Source organism: Balearica regulorum, chromosome 9 (genome assembly GCF_011004875.1).
Source record: "Balearica regulorum gibbericeps isolate bBalReg1 chromosome 9, bBalReg1.pri, whole genome shotgun sequence".
In the NCBI taxonomy this organism is placed as follows: Eukaryota; Metazoa; Chordata; class Aves; order Gruiformes; family Gruidae; genus Balearica; species Balearica regulorum.
The window spans coordinates 4,510,355-4,530,421 of NC_046192.1; the positions used below are offsets into that span (position 1 = coordinate 4,510,355).

The window sequence follows — 20,067 nt, forward strand, 5'->3', positions numbered from 1 at the left end:
TTGTCCTGATTTCGGCAGAGATAGGGTTAATTTTCTTCCTAGAAGCTGGTTAGTGCTGTGTTTTGGATTTAGGATGAGAATAATGTTGATAACACACTGATGTTTTTAGTTGCTGCCCAGCAGTCAAGGACTTCTCAGCTTCTCATACTGCCCTGCCAACGAGAAGGCAGGGAGCCCCCAAGAAGCTGGGAGGGGACACAGCCGGGACAGCTGACCCCAACTGGCCAAAGGGATATTCCATACCATATGATGTCATGCTCCGTATATAACTGGGGATTGGCCAGGAGGCGGAGCAGCTCGGGAACTAGCTGGGCATTGGCTCCGAGTGGTGAGCAATTGTGCTGTGCATCACTTGGTTTGCATATTCTGTCATTGTTGTCATCATTATTACTATTATTATTCCTTTCATGTCCTATTAAACTGTCTTTGTTTCAACCCACAAGTCTTACTTTTTTTTTTTTCCTTTTCGATTCTCCCCTGGTCCCACTGAGGAGGGGCGGGGAGCGAGCTGAAGGGCTGTGCAGTTGTTTTAGCTGCCACAGCCAGGTTAAACCACGACAGGCCTGAATTCCTGCTGATGAAACTCTCCTCTGAGAATGAGAGGGAGCCTCAGTGCTGGAGGACACTCCTTGTCACAGCAGGGAGACACTGTGCCCTTAGCACCCAGGGAATGGGAACTGAATTTGATAAGAACAATAGTGTGTTAAATGAAAAATTCTCCTTTTCCAGGGAGTCTGCTCAGGGCAGCTGCTCCATCCTTGACATTAAAGGAAGCACATAAGCAGAGAGCTGAGAATTTAGTCTGACATCCTTGGGGAGGGAGACCGTCTGGATTTATTGAGTCCAGGATTTAGAAAATCAGTAGTCGTCTTTTCTTTTATTTAGCAATTTTTTTTTTTTTTTACTTAGTCTACAGGGAACCTTGGCTTCCTCTTTGCTGTATCAGAGCTTGCCTTTCTACAAGAATAATGTGGCTTCTTAAGCATTAAGGGGCAATTCTGCCCATCTTGAGAGTTTGAAATCACTCAAGATAAAATGGGGTCCAAGAGGAAAATAATAGGATTTCACCAACCTACATGCTAATTTTATTCTGCAAGGAAAATGGGGAAGCAAAAATCCCAGGGAAGATGCAGAGGCAGCTGGTATAGCTGGGTTGTGTGCTAGACCTTTTCAGTTGTACTAAAAGATCACATCTGTTTAAATTTAAAAAAAAAAACAAAACCCAAAAATCCCACCAAAAACCACACACAGCGAGGGGCAGCAGAACTGAGGTAGGGCTAGATAGGAATCCTTATGAAGATTTTACTCTAGGCAGAAGCTGTTGGAGGAAGAGGGGCAACACAGTTCATGGAGCATCTAAGTTTCTTACCTCCCAGTCTTCTATTGAACTCTGCCACTGAGCAATTTTGTCAATGTTCTCCAGCCGCCGCTTTCTCTCATTGATGAGCCGAGCAACGTTCTTCATGGCATTTAAGGCCGCTTCGACATCTTTAAAATCCCTAAGGTAGGGCAGAGGTGTTAGGCATGAGAAAATGACACGTGCTTGTTGTACCTACACTCCAAGGAGTACAGTCCAGTATGGCCTAGGGCTGCCGAGCAGAAAACCTGAGTTCCAGTTGCAGTTATCCCAGCTGTTTTATACTGGAACTTGGAGGTACATGTTTCTGTGGGCAGCTTTTCAGACACTTGCTAGTTTTGAGGCACAGATTATAGTCTTGTAACAAATCCAAGCCAAATTTGGGGGGGGGTGGGGAGGAGGGGGGTAAGCAATTAAATTCAGCCACAGAGGTATAAATACAATATTATGTATTCATAATTCCCCTTTTTTCCTACAGGGACTGATACTGTCATGCATAGGCAAGGCAGTTCAGCGTTAGCAGGCTTCATTTCAAATAGGAGCCGATGGTTTATCTGGAAGGGTAGGACAGAAGCTGATCAAGCCCCCTCCATACACCACCTGCTCCCATCAGCTACTCCTGCAGAGCTTGGAGTAGCTGGGAAGCAGCTGTTCTGCACAACTTGTCTCTCTAACACAATTTTCAAAACGTCTGTGCACTGCATTAAGGAGCTTTCTGTTTAAGAGATCAGCTTCAGAACAACATGCTTACAGAGTTAATAAGACATGCTTAAAACCATTCTGAGAAATAGCAGTGCTGTAATTAGGAAGGTGAAATTAAGTCAAGCCATAGTGGACCAATATAAACACTTTAATATAGATTTTTTTGTGTTTTATTTCTGTAGCTAATTATTTCAGATGCTTGATTAAGTGACACAGTTATTTGAGTTGAGGGCAGTGCCTTCACCCTGAAATGGACCAAGGGATCTGGAGGCTTTTGAGCTAGTGGTGAAGAGGCACCGCGAGTGCATGGCTTGACTGCTGTAGGCCATGACTTCCCACTGGGAAAGCACTGGACAAAGTCCATGACTACTACTCGGCCAGTATGTGCCATGGTGTAGTTACATGGACATTTGGGGTATATTCAACCACTGCTTTTGGAGAAAAGTTTTCAACACTATGACCACCAGAAACATTTAACTCTGAAGTTATGTATGTGCTGGTATCACAGATGCATGGACCAAATAAAATAGAAAAGTACCATTATAAGGTGGACCTTGCAACTCCAGGTCTGTTACAGACAGGAATGCCCAGTGCTGCTGTAATGGAAAATTACATATTTGATAGAAAAATACTTTTTTTTTTTTCCTGATTTCTACAGGGTAACAGAATAATTGTGGTATTGGCTGCTTTTGGCAAGCAGCCTTCAACACACGATTCTGCATAAGTCCTTTTCCATGAGAACAGTCTCGTTCCTCCCCTCCCCGCTGACCTACCTGTGTTGGGGGTTGGTGTATTTGAGCAGTTCAGCCAGTTGCAGTGGATATTTGCAGATTTTCTGCACGGGAGTCAGCAGAAACCCATCGAGAGAGATGTCTATCATCTTCTGCAGCAGGCGGCAGGCTTCGAAGAAGTAGACATATTTGTTAACTTTGGTGAGGCGGGACAGCTCCATGCAGGCATTGGGGTGGTTGTTGCAGTATTCAGAGTATATCTGAAACTCCGTTTGCTGCAAGGGAAATGAAGGTATTTACTATCTCTGTTCTTTACGGTGATGGCCTGGCTCCAGCTGCTGTGTGAGTTCCCTGTGTTGGTCCTGCTCCTGTATCACGTGGGGCTGTTTGGTAATTTGTGTCCTCTCCAGACTTTGAAGCCCACAGACCTAAAGCTGGGAGCGGGCAGGGTATATTACAGGTTACAGCTTATCTGGGAGATCGAGACATTTCCATGTATTCTGGCTGTCTCAGCTGAATGTTTTTAGTGACCAGATCAGCAGTTGCTGATCCTGCACTGACCTGAAAATACTATAGCTGTTAAACTCAGGTCCAGCTTGAGATTTTGGAATCTTCCTACGTTTTTGCCTGAGGTAGCATGGTCTGGCAGGGAGTAGAGTGCTCAGAAGCTGAGGCACTTAGAAAATGTTCTTTCCACAGCCACAAGAGCTAGAGGATGTTTGAGAGGTCGGTAATGGGGAGGGAGGGGGGTAGTGGTGTTTAATTTGGTGGGGTGAGGTTTTTTAAACAGAGCTTCAATTCTGTCAGATCAATTTCTAAATCCTCTGGCTTAACCCATGCTCAGCTACCCCCTTCCCGTGAAGTCAAATTCACTTACATATTCCAAGAAGCATGAGCCAACCTCACTCAAATGTGGGTGGTCTTTGTTGAATTTCTTCTCTAGTGCTTTAACAAATTTCTTCTGGCACCTGTAGATGTCCTCAATATTCCCAAAGATTGTCTTCAGCTGCTCTTCTGTAAACATGTCAGCTCTTTTGCGGCACTGCTTAATGTAACCCTAGGAGGAAACCAAATTGGAAAGCGTCCTGGGCATTTGCTCTCTGGCCTTTGATTATCAACAGAAAACCCCACGGGCTGTAGTCAGTTGTACACCAGGTTCCTGTACCCCCTTCCTGCATAGAGGCATCCATGTTTTAGGTATTATTTCCTCTAATACCACCCAAACCATGGCAGAAGTAGAATCCAAGCCACAGTTACATCACTGCCTTAAACTGTAACTTAATGATACTTGTAATCCCCACGTGAAGGAGTCCCAGAGGTGCTGTTTCCCATTAAAGACACCGTTGTCTGCAGGCTACAGGGTGTTCTGACCCCAGCACTGACAGATTTAGACCAATTAAATCCAGTTGCGGATCTGGTTGGGAAGTGCCTGGCTGACTCAAGCGAGAAGGAGGGCACAAAGAATGTGGGGGGACACTGCAGGAGGAAAGGCTTGTTTGCTAAGTGTGCGCTGCTGGGCCCCAGCTGGCTCTCCTGGAAGGCGGCAGAAGAAATTTTTCTGTCATTTCAGGGAACAACTATGTTCCTGCAAAACTCTTACCAATTACCTTCCTTTACCCCGGTGCAGATGACAGCATGTCTCTTCTGGAAGAGGTGTTGCAATACTCAGCATATTTGCAAGTAAAAGACCTAATTGGCTGAACATCCCCCAGTTGTTTTGATCTGAGCATGACTTGCCTGAAGGCTGGAGTTGCTGATTATATTACTTCAGAACATACATTAAAGAGGACAGTAATGCTAGACATTTACTTGTCTCTAGCTTGGGAAATTCTATTAATTCCATTTAATCAGAGCCCAAGTGGGTGCTCCAAATACAGAGGCACTGGGGATATTGCTGTAATGAATTGTCTTCTGTTTTCTGAGCATGCAACACCACTTGGCAGAGCAGGCTCTGACGGAAATACAGTCTCATTTTCAGAAAAGAAAAGTTACCTGCTTAGGGTCACTCTCTGGGCAAGAATGGGACACACTCTATCAGCCTTCAGACAAGTTCTTGCATTCACTTCCCCTTTATTCCGTTACCTCACAAATATCCTTCAGATGCTTGATGTAGTCTCTCTCCGTGCTTATGATCTCATTGATGACGTTGGTTCTCATTTGATCTTTGGTGGTCTGCCCCATCCCAAAGCGGCGGGTGCCACTGCTGGAGTCGTCCTCTTTGCCACCCTCTACCTTCAGGGGATAATCTTCCATGGGTTCATCCTGGTTTACTCGGAGCTGTGCCAGACACACAAGATGTTCACCATTTGTATTGCTAAAAACAACTCTTCCAAGGAAAAGAAGTTTGGGACAGTTGATTGAATGGCAGACAAGACTGAGCTAGGCTAAGGAGTGAAGAGGACTGCTACGTGTGTATTACCTGTAAACATATTTTCCCCTTGGGGAAGCTAAGGCCAGATAGTCAGTTTGGGAGGGTGCTTTCAAGCCACATGGCAGCTGCTCCTGCTGTGTGACATGGGTGGTTTTTAGCAGGCATCTCTTGTGGACAGAACTCACAGGAATGATAGAGAGTTGTCCGGGAAGAATACATACAAAATCAGGACAGGACATGGTTTATCAAATGAAATCTGCTTAGGTACTTGTGAGGGGGTGCTTAGGGAAGGAGGGAGGAAACCAGTAAACACTTGCTTTTTTTGTATAGCTTTACTGTTGTTCTCATACTATAAATAACAGATGGCCTCTCAGTGTCTGCTTCCCCAAGATTATTTAAAGAGAATTTATTGTTAATATAAAAGCAGATATAGATGCCAGTGGGCATACAATGTGGTAAGGAATGGCATTACGTTACAGGGCTGCATGTGAAACTCCTGGTTCCTTCATAGCGCCCATCAGATGGCAGCACAGCATGAGCAGAGAAAAACACCACCGTTTTGTAGGCACTCTGTCCTAGTAAGTATACTGTCAACAACAGCAAAGTACCTTAGTTACTAGCAGGCAATTATCTGTGCATTTCACTTATAAACTTTATTTTATGTAGTAGTATTGGAGCTCTTAGAGTGCCCATGGGGATATTTTGTACACAGCACAGAGAAGTGAAAAACACTGAATTAGGAACACATGTAACTATAGGCATTTTTAGTACAATGACACAGAACTGTTTTAAACTTTTAATGTAGTTTCTTCTAGTCAGGCTTACTTACCGCTTGATGCACGTATATCTACATATACAAACAGTGTATAGCCATCCCTTGTCAACATAAGCATAGATTACATTTACTCACTGTTTACAGCTGGTGAAGCCCTCAAGATGTGCAGTCTTGGTTTTCCTTCACTTTGAGCAGAACACCATTGACTAGTCTTAAACTCAGACCTTGGCCCGAAACTTGTGTGGAGTAACTGAGACACCTGCAGATTTATCCAAGTCCCCAAACATACCAGCTCTCCCAGCAGTAAGCTGGAGACCCAGTGATAATTAGCCAGAAATCTTCACTCAGATGTTTGAGTAACTGTTGTAATTACTCTGCTAAAAGAACTTGTTACTCTGCATCCCTAATGGCTAGCATTAGTCTGCTTTCCCCTGAAATACTGTTGCTGGTTTTTGCCAGCCAGGGCAACAACTTATCAGTAACGTGAAAGAAAAAAAGGCCTGTGTTTTGACTGCAAAAAAAGCAGTTCCATCCCCACCAGCACTGAGAGCTTGGTCCTAGTAATCCTACTTGGGAAAACATCCACTGTTTGTAATAGTTATCCAGCTGAGACTGTCTCCTGCAATCTATAACAAAGCATTTCAAAACTTTTATAGCACTGTCTGCCCCACTTCTCCAAGGACTTTTGCTACAGACACCAGATCACCTCACATCACCTCCTTTCATGCTTCACCTGGTTTTGGGTCACTTGTGATCTGAAGTGACCTGGATAAAGAGCTAAAGGGCTGAGAACCTCTGCCCTGAGGCACCTAATTGCCTTTGCAGTACTGAGGAGCCTGCCCTGAAATGGTGAAAGCAGAGTCAGGCATCCACGGCCCAAAGAAAGGAAAAAAGCCTTTCTCCTCACAGCAGGAAGGAGTGCACAGCAGTTACCCAGACTCTTGTTTTACCCCCTACTTGCACAGAGAATTCAGATGCGTTTCAGAATGCTCTGGTGGAAATCAATCCAACCTCTGCAGTACGCAGCTGGGACTATCTGGACTGTTCTATATAGCTATTTCTGTATGGTCTTTGTAGCTGGCACCGGGGGAGAGCCTTGGCCCACAAGCATTAGCATTTCATATCTCCCCCTCCTCAGTCGTCCCACATGACCACCAAGACATTTTTTTGTGGTTTTCTCATCCATTTTTAAATCCCTGGAATATAGTGCTGGGTCGTAGCCTGTTTTTAAAACTCCAGGGCTAAGGGAAAGCGTGTGCGTGAGTCAGGTGGTTGCATACTTTGGGACGTGGCATTGCACTGCACCCAGCTCCAGATGGAGAAAGCTGTATTTGGTGCGGTGGTCATCCACACTGTCCAAAGTGGATACTACAGTGAAAACCTCTGCCAGCTGCACCTGGGATTCCTCTAGGCGAGTATTTGTTGCTTGTTCCTGAAGGGGATGCTGCGTGCTTGGGCATAAACTAGTTAATATATGGGTAAGCAGGAGCCCAGGCTGCAAATCACCATGCAGGGCAGCTGCCCAGCTGGCACAGCTCAGCTTAGCTCCAGAGTCTGGAACTGAACCACCCTTGCCCTGATTTACTCATGTAAAGAGGGACTTCTCCACACCAGTGGCAACTCAGCCAGGAGGGCCTGATGTACCGTAGCCATGTGTAGAGGAATAGTAACAAGACACATTGAACCAGCTATCTCTAGCAGTGAAAGTGCTCAGGAGTCACTACAGAACGCTAAACCTGGAGAAAAAGAACAAACACTTGGTGCTAATGGAGAGGCATAAAGAAACATCAAGCTCTTACCCGTACAAAGCTGGCTGGAAACCAGCCTTCACTGTCCAGGATCCTCCCCCACCACCACTCCTTGTTGGTGGCGTCCATTACTTCAATGACATCGCCAGCCTTGAATCCCAGCTCTTGGTCATCCATCGTGACATGGTCCCAGAGGGCTTCTGCATACACCACACTGCCATCACTGATGAGCTGTGGATAGAGCGAGTCAAACTGTCAGCTCCCCCCAAGAAAGCAGCACAGTCAGCCAACGTGGCTGCAGCTTTGGCACCATTGCTGCTGAGCCAAACGAGTGTTGATACTGTTTACTCCCCATGAGCAATGTGAAAAGGAGTTGGTGCTAATCTGGCAGTTGCTTCAATTCATCTTGCTCTCAATAGCATGCATTCAGAACCACTTGGACGCAGTGCATTTACTACCATAAAGAACATAAATTCGATGCTCTAGAATTTCTTACTGGTGACTTTGTGTCAGCCAGTAAACAAGGTTCAGTGGTGCGTTTTTGGTGGAAGGTGCTCGTGTGCTGCCAGTGCAGCCCTGATTTGGAAAGCCTTGAAATAAAACCTTAAGCATCAATGTTTAGAGACATACTTCAGAGCAGAAAGTATTCTGAGGCCTCAGAGGTAGTCTAGGATGGATAGAGCCTTAAGTCTTTAAGGTGGTTAAACTTAGCACTTAAGCTGCTTAAAATAAGTCTCCCGGAGAGTTTAAGTAATTATGCTGAGGGACAATGGTTATTTACCACATGTCCCATAGAGGGTCTACTCTAGGGAAAAAAGGACCCCCAACAATGAAAAAACCCAAAACAAACAAAAAACCCAACACGCATGGCTAGAGGCTGTGAGGGGGCTCTTGAACACAGCGATGATTGCGTCTGTACCTGCCTGATGCCATTCTCAACCATTCATACCTTAGCTACAGTGCAGTGGTGTATTTGTCACAACAGGAGTGTCGCCTGATGCCCACAGGTTTATCATGTCAGAGTCTCCTTTGAATTTCAACAACTACAGAGTACACGCACAGGCTTCTCAGGGCCTGAGCATGACTAGGACTGTCCGAATACCAAGGATTTCGCCAAGAAGGCAGTATGTATATTGGAGTCCTGCTAAAAAGGACTTTGCCATTCTGGAGTGGCAGCGAAGCCCTGTTTTTCTCCAGGAAAATGACGCAATGATAAATTCTGGGAAGACAACTAAAAGAGCAGTCCACGAGGCAGGAGGTAGAAAGAAAAGGTGTACAAACGCCACTGTCCATGGGACATCTCACAACATTGCAGCAATATCACCACAGCCACATAATGCACGTCATCCATGCTGGGCACCTTAGGTTGCTCGGTCACACAGTTATCTACTGCTCTAAGTTACTATTTTTGCCACTGCCCCAAGAAGAAAGATGCATGTTGTAAAAGAATGTTAGGATAATCATGCATATAGGAAATCAGGAGAGAGTTAGAGGCATTGGTGCATCCTGGGGTGCATCAAGCACGGCACTGCTAGCCAGTCTAGGGAAGTGATTGTCCCACTCTACACTGCGCTGGTGCGGCCTCACCTCGAGTACTGTGTGCAATTTTGGGCACCACAGTACAAAAAGGACATAAAACTATTGGAGAGTGTTCAAAGAAGGGCAACAAAGATGGTGAAGGCTCTAGAGGGGAAGACGTATGAGGAGAGGCTGAAGTCCCTTGGTTTGTTCAGCCTAGGGAAGAGGAGACTGAGGGGAGACCTCATCGTGGCCTACAGCTTCCTCACGAGGGGGAACGAAGGGACAGGCGCTGATCTCCCTCTGGTGACCAGTGACAGAACCCGAGGGAACGGCATGAAGCTGCGATGGAGGAGGTTTAGGTTGGATATCAGGAAAAGGTTCCGCACTGAGAGGGTGGTCGGGCACTGGAACAGGCTCCCCAGGGAAGAGGTCACAGCACTGAGCTTGACTGAGTTCAAGAAGCGTCTGGATAACGCTCTCAGTCGTATGCTCTGATTCAGCTGGTCCTGTGTGGAGCCAGGAGCTGCACTCGATGATCCTTATGGGTCCCTTCCAACTCAGGACATTCTATGATTAATTTGAAAGAAAACTCAAATATAGTATGCCTTTGGATAGCAAATGCCCCTTCACTGAACCAGAAACAGCTTAATGCAGTGGTTTCATTTTAACAAAATGAACAGGATGATGGGGAAGGAGAGGAGGAGAGGTTCCCACTTCTCCACATGGCCAGTGTCTCGGCACTCCCCATACTACCTTGTCTCAGCTGCCCTCCGCTGCACCACCACAGCGTCCTTACTGCAGGTTTCTGCTCTTCACAGCAGTTGCTGTGGTGAGGCCCAGCAAGCAGGGAATGTAAGGGACATGCTGCTGTTCTACAGCTGGCCAGTGGCACGACGGGAAAATCATCCATGAGTCTTAAATGGACTCTCACTAGTCTAAGCTCCTATAGCAAGGACAGGCTTTGATCACAAGGCAAGTAGAGAAGTAGTATCATTAGTCTCAGAAAAACAAACATCAAAAGATAGTGATGAATGCACCATACAGCAGAAGCAGCTACACCCAGTCAAATGGCAGGTATTTGTCCAAATGAGCTGTGGAGGGAAAGGATATTTGGCTTGAAAGTTAAAGCATACAGCTGCTAGAGATTTTTACGCATAGTTCACTTAACAGGCATATTGCATAGAGTTTGACAAGCTTGAAGCATACTCAGCATTATGAATAAACCCTTTGTTCATGTTTTTTAAACACTTGTAATTCTTGTGAGGCTTCTAGAAACTTAAAGGTTTTAGCTTTCTAACATAAAGTAGTGATGACTAGAATAGGGAACAGAGTGGATGTGAAAGTGTATATTTTTCCAAAATCAGCTATCAGACTTCAGTTACAGAACAACAGCTGGGCTGTGGATGACGGCAGATGTTAGCCACTCTCAGAAAAGAGCTCTGCTGGTGCTTTGAGCAATCTGCCTGTGCACAACCCATCCATTTCCTCTAGCAGTCCAACTTCAGCGACTAGTGACTGTGTGGACCACAAGCTGAGCCCAGCTCTCTCTTCTCAGGGAGAGAAGAGCAGTAACAGGGTGACGGGGTGACTGGAGCTGGGTGCCTGGCCACCCCTATAGACAGAAGCCCATTAATGCTGACCTCACACAGACTGTTGGGGAGTCACCTGCACTTAGGTAAGCCCTACCACCAGGTCACACCGGAGCTGCTGCCATACGACGCTGAGTTATGTATTCCTGTGTGTAAGGGCTCGCTGTTGCTCAGGAAACGGGCATATGCTAATAAATCTTTAGTAAAAGTGGCATTCAGTGGGCTTTTCAACACACAAATTGTGACCAGCACATAAAGAACATGGCTATTTCGAAGATAAAATACCTTTGCTGTGTGCTTAAATATGTCACTCTGAATTAGTGCTCTGAGTATGACGTGGTAGCTGGTGCACACACCACGACTGGAGAAACTAAACAGACTTCCTCTGTAGCATTTTGATGATCACACAAGCAGAGCACTGATGATGCAAAGGCATTAATACCTTACAGTACCAAGCTGTCAGATCTCAGTGTCTTGATGAGAACACAGGAGACCAAGCCTGACCTAGCATTAACAACATGTTAGGGTTGATACACTCAGCTCACAAGGGGACAGAGCCACATGGTTCTTCTCAGTCACCAAAAGCCATGTGACTGGCTAGTGAATCCTCAGCTGGTATTTTAATCCATCCGCTATCATTAATATCTTAAATTTTCTCTATTCAACAACAGCCATACTGGGAATATGATTTGCCAAATACAAAAAGTCACAACCGATTTGTGCCATAAGGGCACAGGCAAGCAGACAAGCCACCACCACAGACAGTTCTTGTGCAAAGAAAGGTGTGACTAAGATGATACCCAAAGTAACAGGCCAGGATTTGATTGACACCAAACACCAAGTTTGTAGGGAGGAATGACCAATATGGAATAAAGCAAGAAATAAAGAGGAAAAAAATACTTTATATATGATTTGGATTGTCTCAGCTAATTTAGTAGAGCAGCACTTGCAAGACCTCCACAACTGCAGGGTGACAGGCTCTCCAGTCTCCTCCCTGCACCACTTCAGCCTGTGCTCGTACAGTGGGGATGGGGGGGCAAGGGAGCAGGCACAAATACTGAAAAGTGATAATCACCATGCTCAGTGCTCATTTTTCTGTTAGTGCTCATTTTTCTGTTAGCCCTCAATCTGCATCAGTCTGTACCTTACACTATTTTTTTCAATTGTATCCAGTCCAATTCCTAGGTTGATGCAGAAATACCAGATCCTTTTTCCAGAGCAAATACCAAAGGGTAGCTCTGAGCCAGGACTGACATTTCCACGGCACAGAAGCACCTACGGTACCGCCTGATGAGCTGCTCCAGCTGGGGCAGAGCACGCTGCAGCGTCATCTCGGAGGAGCATACTGTTACTGGGGAAAAAAGGGTTAGGACTCTCACTCCCTGTCCCAGGAAGGATAAAACACACCAATAGCTGAAAAGGTTTTCTGCAAAATGGCATGGCACGATCAACCAGCTATACTGTGGGAGCTGCTTATCTTCCAGAGAAGCATGTATTAAAGGGAATGCTCACCATTTCCAAGCATGGCAGATCCTAGGCTCAAAAGGCTCATCTTACCACAGGTTGTGATCTTCGCAATTAAAGCAAGGTTTGAAAAACACCTATTAATTTCCATATGAAACAACATTTATGTGCTGACTTTGTAACATCAAGGTCAACTCAGTACATGTTCTTGGAGAGCCCCGAACCAGTCTCTAGAAGAGAAACATTAGAAGACAGAGAATGCAAACCCAGCCACCCCACAGCTGCTCTAGCTACTGCAGCTGGCAGCAGTAAAAACAAAAAAAATTGGCTATTTTTCTTTGTTTATAACAACATTTAAGTTTGTAGACAGCAGTGTTTGCAACCCAAAGGCAGTACCAACACTGATGCTTTGAAACTGAAAATTGACTGCAGCTGTAATGTTGCATTGGCACTTCTATGCATCTGCAGCTGCTTTTCCTACTGCCCATGCAGCTACAGCCTCGCTGCTCATTTACAAACACGGCAGATGCTAAGGGAAGGCACTGGTAAAACAGTGCTCGTGCAGGTTGCTCAACATACCACAGAAAGATGGAGTGGGGAGGATTGCTGCATTACTCCTCCAAACAATGCCTCTGCACAGGCTGCCAGCCAGGGCTGTCACATAGAGCTGCCCCAAATTAAGTCCATTACACGTGGGCAAACAGATCTGGCGTGCCAACGCCCTCATCTGTGGGCTTGTTTGCACGCCAGCTACTCGGTCCCTGTTTGTCTCAGGCTGGACACCTTGACATAATTACCTCGTCTGTCCTGGTCTTGTTCTGACAGGAGCTCCAGGCAATATGAAGAGAGATAAAAGATCTTGACAACTTACAGAAGGAGGGATGAAGATGCCTTTAGGAAATATTTATCTTTGAGCTACTCGGTTTTATCTGAATAAAATTTGAATAGCTTTCTGTTGATAATGCCAAGTACACTGGATCATACAGAGCTAAAAAACAAACCCAGGAGCATTGGAATATACTGGGAACAGGGCAGTTCAGGGAGAAGGTGCCAATAAAACAGAATTTACTTTTCAGCTCTGTGACCCTAAAAGAGACACCTTCCATGAAGAGCACCTGAACTCAAACTTTTCCTGGTGAACTGAAATGGTTGGTGTGAAGCCTGGTTTGTTGCTTGGCCCCCTCAGAACTTGTGCTTTACAGACTGAGGCTGAACTGGGTCAGCACATCAAACATTTAAATCCTGCAGCAGTCCTGACCCCAGAGGCAAAGCACACCCCCCACCAGCTCCAGTTCCTTCACCCATCACTTTGCTTCCAGAGCTTTTCTTCTGCTTTCTCTAATGCAAAGTGCAGCAGAGGAATTAAAGAATAAATTTACTTCCACTCTTGCCCCAAAGTAGTGCCTCATTCACACAAATACTTATTTTTTCTGAATGTGGGTAGAAGCCAGCTAGCCTCTCCCTCAAACTGAACCCACGGGATAGTTTTCAAATCATGCTGACAGCCTGCCTTTGCTTCCTCTCAAAACTTTTAGCTTCACCATTTAAAGATGGACAGCAGAGATTAAATTTATCTTATAGAGCTTCTGTCATCTGAACAGCAGGCATTTAGTCTGAACGAGTTACGTGATTGTCTTTACGGAGCATCTCTGCTTTGTGGAGTGACAGGCACCGCAGGAAAGGGTTCAGCTTGGGCATCTATCTTGGCATGATGAATTAACCAAGCGCCTGGGGGTCCTGTCTCCCTTCTCTGCCGGGGAGGAATTTGGGCTAGTTAAGACTTGCTGCCTGGCTGCAGGGTGCCAGAACCACTGCCACAGCTCCACAGCCACAGCAAACACTTCATTGCTTCTTGCCACTCCTCTGTCTATATGTTTCAGGGTAACACAAGCCCACGTGGTCAGTGGGTTGCATTCACTGCTTCAGAAGCACAGACCTGCACCCCATGCCCCCAGTCAAGCCGTGCCCTCGGCATTCGTTGCCCTTTTGCCTACTGTGTCAGCTGCATAGTTTTTCAGCGCAGATTTAGGATAGTGGAGGACACTCAGGCATTTACCAAACACTGCAGATCTCCATTCAAAATATTTTAATTTGACAGTGATTCTCCTTAACAAATCTGAGATGTCAGTCAACCAAGACCTTAATCCAGTGTGCTATGCTGATATTCTAGAGTGCTGCTTTTTTAATCAGTGCCTATAGTCAAACTCCTCATGTGACATCTAGTACAGCTGCCTCCATTTACCAAGCATTCAAAATTTGTCATCATATTTATTTGGTAAGAACTATTTTCCACAAAACCATTCTGACTGGCATTAATTACATTATTCCTTTTTATTTGTATCATCTGAGTCCTGATTCCCCCTCAGAAGTGGTTTAAACAGATGGGAAGAGGAGGAGGGTCCCCCCGCAGCAGGCAAGGAGAAGCTTTGAAAGCTCCTTTTATCAAGTGCTAAGGAGGAGGGAAGCAACCCTTGTAGAAAGCGGAGGCGGCAGAGCTGTGCTCCATGTTATTTCAACCTGCGTGTGAAGAGTACAGCGTGAGAAAGCATGCCAAGTACATGTCCATCTGAGTCCAGTTAAATGTGTTTTTTCAAACTTCAGAGTGATGCAAGAAGTTCTCAGTTCCTCACCTAAGATATGGGAGCTGATTATTATAATGCAAAACAAATCAACTGAAATTGCTTTAGACCATTTTACTTCTGGCTGAAATAGGCCAGGAAAGTTCTTATCAAAGAGCGGGGATAGTTACTTGTAGCTGAGGAGGACACCTACTCAGCTGCCAGTGCCTTCAGCACCCCAGCCATCACTCTCCCGTGACCTGAATGTCAAGGGAATCTGCTAATTTTGGGAACTAACATCCTTAACCTTTGGCATAAAGAAACAACAGGAGTAAAGCCTTTCTCAAACCTGTAAGTACTCTGCAAAAGGTTTTTTGGTATCACACTTTATAGTTAAATGTTGCAGTTGCTGGTAGTGCTTACAGTGAGTAAAGCTGTAAAGTAGCTTTCATTTTAACCCTTCATACAAATTTCCAGAGGATACTTACTTAAACTTATGTCTAAGACATTTATTTTCTGGTATAAGTGAAATATATTTTCACTCTTTCTAAACGAGCAGATACAATTGTTGAGTGACAGGGTGACAAAATGGCAAATGAAATTCTATGCTGACAAATGCAACAGAAGCAATCTCAAATGACTGACTAAATGAGCTGCTCCTCAGGAACGTCTCTGCAGACAGATTTAAGAAAACATTGGCCTGCTCCATCAGGGTCAGGAAGTCTGAATGTAAGGAATGACTCAGAAAGAGAGAAGGAAGAGGAGAACTAGGCAAGGCACAAAGAGCAGCACGAATCGAAAGTGGGAAGAGTTTCTAGGCCAGTACAAGCTAAACAGGCCTTGAAGCTGCAATAGGGAAAGGTGGATGCAGGGTGGCCACGAGATGAAGGCTTACAACGTGGTTATTTGCAATGCGAGGCCGATGGGTGCCAGGCAAGAAGCGTAGTACAAAAGCAGTACTTTTTCCCTGTGGTGCATAATTAAGCTATGCTACAGGATGTGACAGAGCCAAACACATAGATGATTTAAAAAGAGATTAAGCAAATGCATGTCCTTCAAAGCCATTTAAACACATTGTATCTGGATACAGTCCATCAAGGATCTTAAACATACCTGGGAAGGCACACAAGGGAGAAAGCCAGGCAATACTTGCGTCTATCCCTGAGCAGTTACCCAAAGTCGCAGACACAAGTGTTACCAGCTGGCCCTACAGAGCTGGTCTTCGGACATTAGGGTAGTAAAAAACCCACAAAAGAAATGTTGACAATTCATATTACCCACAAATACTTCTTGAAAATGGCAAGCCCTAAAAATGTTAACTTGACAGGGACAGGCATGTTCCCCGAGGTACAGCAACACTCTCGTTCAGATGGAAAATTAGCAATTACCAACACAGTAATTACAAGGACATTAGGATGTCCTTTGGGACAGGGCTGTCATCCTCCTGGCTGGAATTCCTCAGGCAGAGGTAAGTGTAGCACTTCCACACAGCTTCAACATGAGAGATCCCACACACTGTATCCTACCCACGCAACACTCGCCAGGCACATGGAGGAAGATCAGTCCACAGACCTGGAGTAGCCATTCATCCCTACCCCAGGGATGTCCAACTCCTGGCCTTTTTTTTTTTTTTCTTTCTCCCAAAAAAGGGAGGATGAAAGTGTACCCAGGGAAACCCGACTGCTCAGACGTTGCCTGGGAGGTTTTAAGGGAGAGAGAGTCCCTGAGCGCAGGTTTCAGGAGTGTGTGTGCGCCACATCCTCACTCAAAATGTCCAGAAAGGCCTTTACAATTAAGAGCGCAAAGGACCTCAAAAACTCCTTAAGCACTCAAAGCCAGAGAACTTAAGTCATTCCAAAGCTCTAAATCAGCTTAAACAGCTTAAACTCATCTAAGGCCTTAAAGTGTTTTAAGCATTTTAAACCCATCTAAAGCCTTAAAGTGGCTTAAGGAGCTTGAAATACTCGAAGGCTTAAAAGTAGTTTAACTATCTTTAACTTTTGGCTAACCCATTCCTTATACCTCTCCCAGTTTGTGGCACCTGTCACTCCAGGATAAGGTAGGGCCCAAGCGCCGTAGTCCCATTTACCCCAAACAGCCCAGATCTCTGACAGAATTGCACTTTTTACCCCCCTTTCCAGGTACTCAGGGGTGCTTTGAGGAGCGCTGAGCCCCTCTCTCCTGGTTCAGCACAGGCTCCATGTCCCGTGGCCGGCAGCTCTGACTGCAGCGGCTGGAGGTGGATGCACACAACTACTCAGGGGGTTGTAACAGGGTTTACTGGGCTGGTGCCGTAACTGCACCTGGAAATCAGCCACACACTCTTACCCTATTTTCTTTGGTTTCAAAGACTGGAAAGGAGTGAGGCCTGGGGTTGAACTCTCAGGTTTGAACAAGATTTTGACCTAGGGCTCACACATCTACAGTTTCTAGTTTCTGGTTCCAGTTTGGCTGTAGATGAAAACTGTGTCTGACTGACTGACTCTTCACCTCACCAACAGTTTTGAAGTCTATGTTTACTGCAGAATATGAAGCACACCTGGTTAATGCAATTTTTACATTTTCTGATTACTTGATTTTAACTGTACAAACTGGGAATGGAAAGCGCCCAGGATATCTCTGTTTGGTTGTTCTCACATTGAAAAGTGATTGGTCATGCATCTTTTTCACACTACTGTTTCTCAGACACCCAAATAGAAACTATTTTCTTTAGAAAATTTTACTTAATGTTACATTAACACATTGTTACATCACTGATGCTATCAACTTGCCCCATTCTCCTCCTGCTGCTGCCTGCAGTACTACCCTTCCTCTGTGCACTCCCACCAGCACATCCCCTTAGGACACTTCCCATCCTTTTCCCTCTCTGCAGGACAGCTCCTGATTCCACTGCCTCTTCCATGACTTAATTTTGAGATTTTTTTTTTTCTTTCTACCTCCTTTTTTGCTTCCTCTTTCACCATTATTTCTTTGGACAAGTGAGGACTATACTGTACAGATCCCCCAGGACAACATATCCACAACAGTTCAGCTGCAGCTCATTCAACACAGGGATTTATTGAGGATAAATGTTGCATCCTGGCTCTTTGCAGAAGAAAAGGAAAGGGAAGCACGCAGTGCCCAGAGCTCTCCACCCGTTGACTGTTGCTATTCCCTTCCCCCAAAAGATACACCAAGTTACAGAATCAGTTATAGCTTGAAGGCAAATTAATCTAAATTTGTTTTACAAATAAGGTTAAAGAAAACATTGTAAAGCAGATACAAACTGCATTGCTAGCAAACTGCTCTGAATCATCAAAAGGTCAGCATCTCTTTGGGCTCACAGCAGGCAGTAAGCCAGAAATACAGCACACAGTTTTCCTTTTCATGTGTGTACATGATTTAATTTTAATGGAACACACTGCAAAGAACACGCTCAAATGATTTTTATTGCTCCTATCTCCTATGAAAACATCTCCCTTGGATTAACAGCACTGTGCCAAAGTCTGTACAAAACTGGTAGGTGCTGGCAGACATGCTGGGCCAACAGCGATTGTTTAGCAATTTCCATGACCTAGCTCTCAAGATGGTCTCCCTGCCTCCAGAGAAGCATGCACAGTTGAGTATCTATTTCCTTTCTTCACCTTCTCCTGAGAAAGAAACCCTGCAGGTTTTTGGTGACCCAAGACTTTGGATTTCCACCCCCTACACCTTTCGGATGCTCTCTCTCCCAGTGCACAAATGCTGGTTTAGATCCTTTCTTCACTGAACTCTGAATTGCTGTCTATCCTTTTCTTTGAAAATGAGGCAGAGGAAAATCTGAGTATCAGATAGAAACAAAAGAACAAAAACCTTGATAAAGTCTCACTGTCAGGCAAAGGAGGCTGCCTAGCCTTTGTTTTTGGTTAGTGCATATAAATATAAAAAATGAGTCATTTCTTTTGTAGTCCCTACAGAAGGTTCTTCAAGCTAAGTACACTCAAAAAAGAAAAAAGAAAAAAAAAGAAAAAGAAAGAAAACACTAACCTTTTCATATTGCAAGTGTCCTGTGCTAGGTAAAGATTTATTCAAGAAGCAGGTTGCTGGGATCTTTGAATATATCCATTTTAATAATTCGTTTCAACTTCACATCATCTGGATTAAGAGACCTAATGGCCTAAACAAAGCTAAAGCCTCACACAAGAGTTTCCAAGACCACATTGCAAACAAGCCCTCTAACTACAGGAGACCAAAGCACCTGTTGTTCCTTCTGCAGAATACGGCTTCTTTAGTCCAAATAGGAAAAGATCAACACATCACCTGTTCCCCATAGGTCCTCATTTTAGTTGCCTCGACTCCCCACACAACCCTCCCATAGTGGCCATAGGCTTTTCAGTATGACAAAGTATTTTTGCAAAAGCAGCTCAGTGCAGAGCACATTGTGGTAAGTCAGGCAGCAATGGGATACTGCAGTCCCTGGCTCTCCTCTCTTGGTGTCTAGTGGAAATCTTCTCACTCCATAATTAGACAGTCTTAGTAGAATTTAATATAACAAATCCCCACTCCTGGGTGCTACAGGTGTGAATTGGGAAACTAAAAATACTAAGTCATGACTCCTTAGCAGCCCGTCTTTTCTTAATCTCCTGCTGGAACTATTTCATTTGGTGAGGTGAAGAAAGCTGTGTTAGGCTGCTGCTGAGAGATCCTGGTGTAGCTCTTTAGATTCACATGTGATGCCTATATACAGTATTTGTATTTCCATACAAAGTTTCCACAAGTCTGCAGACACTCAACATGCCAAGACTGGACAAGATCATGATTCAAAACAACCACAAGCAGTCAAATCCAGCTCTACTGGATGCAGTTCTGAGCCACATTACCACAAAGGCTACAGACACTGGGCCTATAAATAACATTCATGTACTGCCCCTGTACAGTGGTCACTACAACCAGCACAGCTTAGTAGAAGATAACATACTAATTCCATTCTTGTGTTGATATCCTAAATGGATGCAACACCAAACAAGCGCAAGATTTTTAAGTGTGGATACTATGGTGTTTGGCTCCATGCCCTGTGTCACCTTGGCTTTACCCAGCAGCCTGCTCTGGATAGCAGCTGCTAGCAGGAAGGAAGAGGGGTGAAGGCAGACCCTGTTCCCTCAGCTGGTGGAGACTCTACTTCCTCTGCCACCAAGGGACAACAGAGATTCAGGTGCCCAACGTGAAACTGGTGCTCTCTGGAGGGAAAAGCATGCTGGAAGGGACTGCACTAGGGTCTTCCTCCCTGGAGGGA

The 20,067-nt window shown here is 45.1% G+C and overlaps 1 protein-coding gene across 3 annotated transcripts in view; it reads right to left on the reverse strand.

Moving 5' to 3' along the window:
- ARHGEF4 (Rho guanine nucleotide exchange factor 4) overlaps window positions 1-20,067 on the reverse strand; it is a 221,747-nt gene that overhangs the window by 4,343 nt on the left and 197,337 nt on the right. For all 3 annotated transcript variants that reach the window (XM_075760875.1, XM_075760876.1, XM_075760877.1), the window contains 5 exons: window positions 7,736-7,915; window positions 4,873-5,067; window positions 3,668-3,847; window positions 2,833-3,065; window positions 1,370-1,499 (listed from right to left, as the gene is read on the reverse strand). In XM_075760875.1, the coding sequence (XP_075616990.1) occupies window positions 1,370-1,499; window positions 2,833-3,065; window positions 3,668-3,847; window positions 4,873-5,067; window positions 7,736-7,915 (918 nt within the window). The remainder of the gene's footprint in view (window positions 1-1,369; window positions 1,500-2,832; window positions 3,066-3,667; window positions 3,848-4,872; window positions 5,068-7,735; window positions 7,916-20,067) is intronic.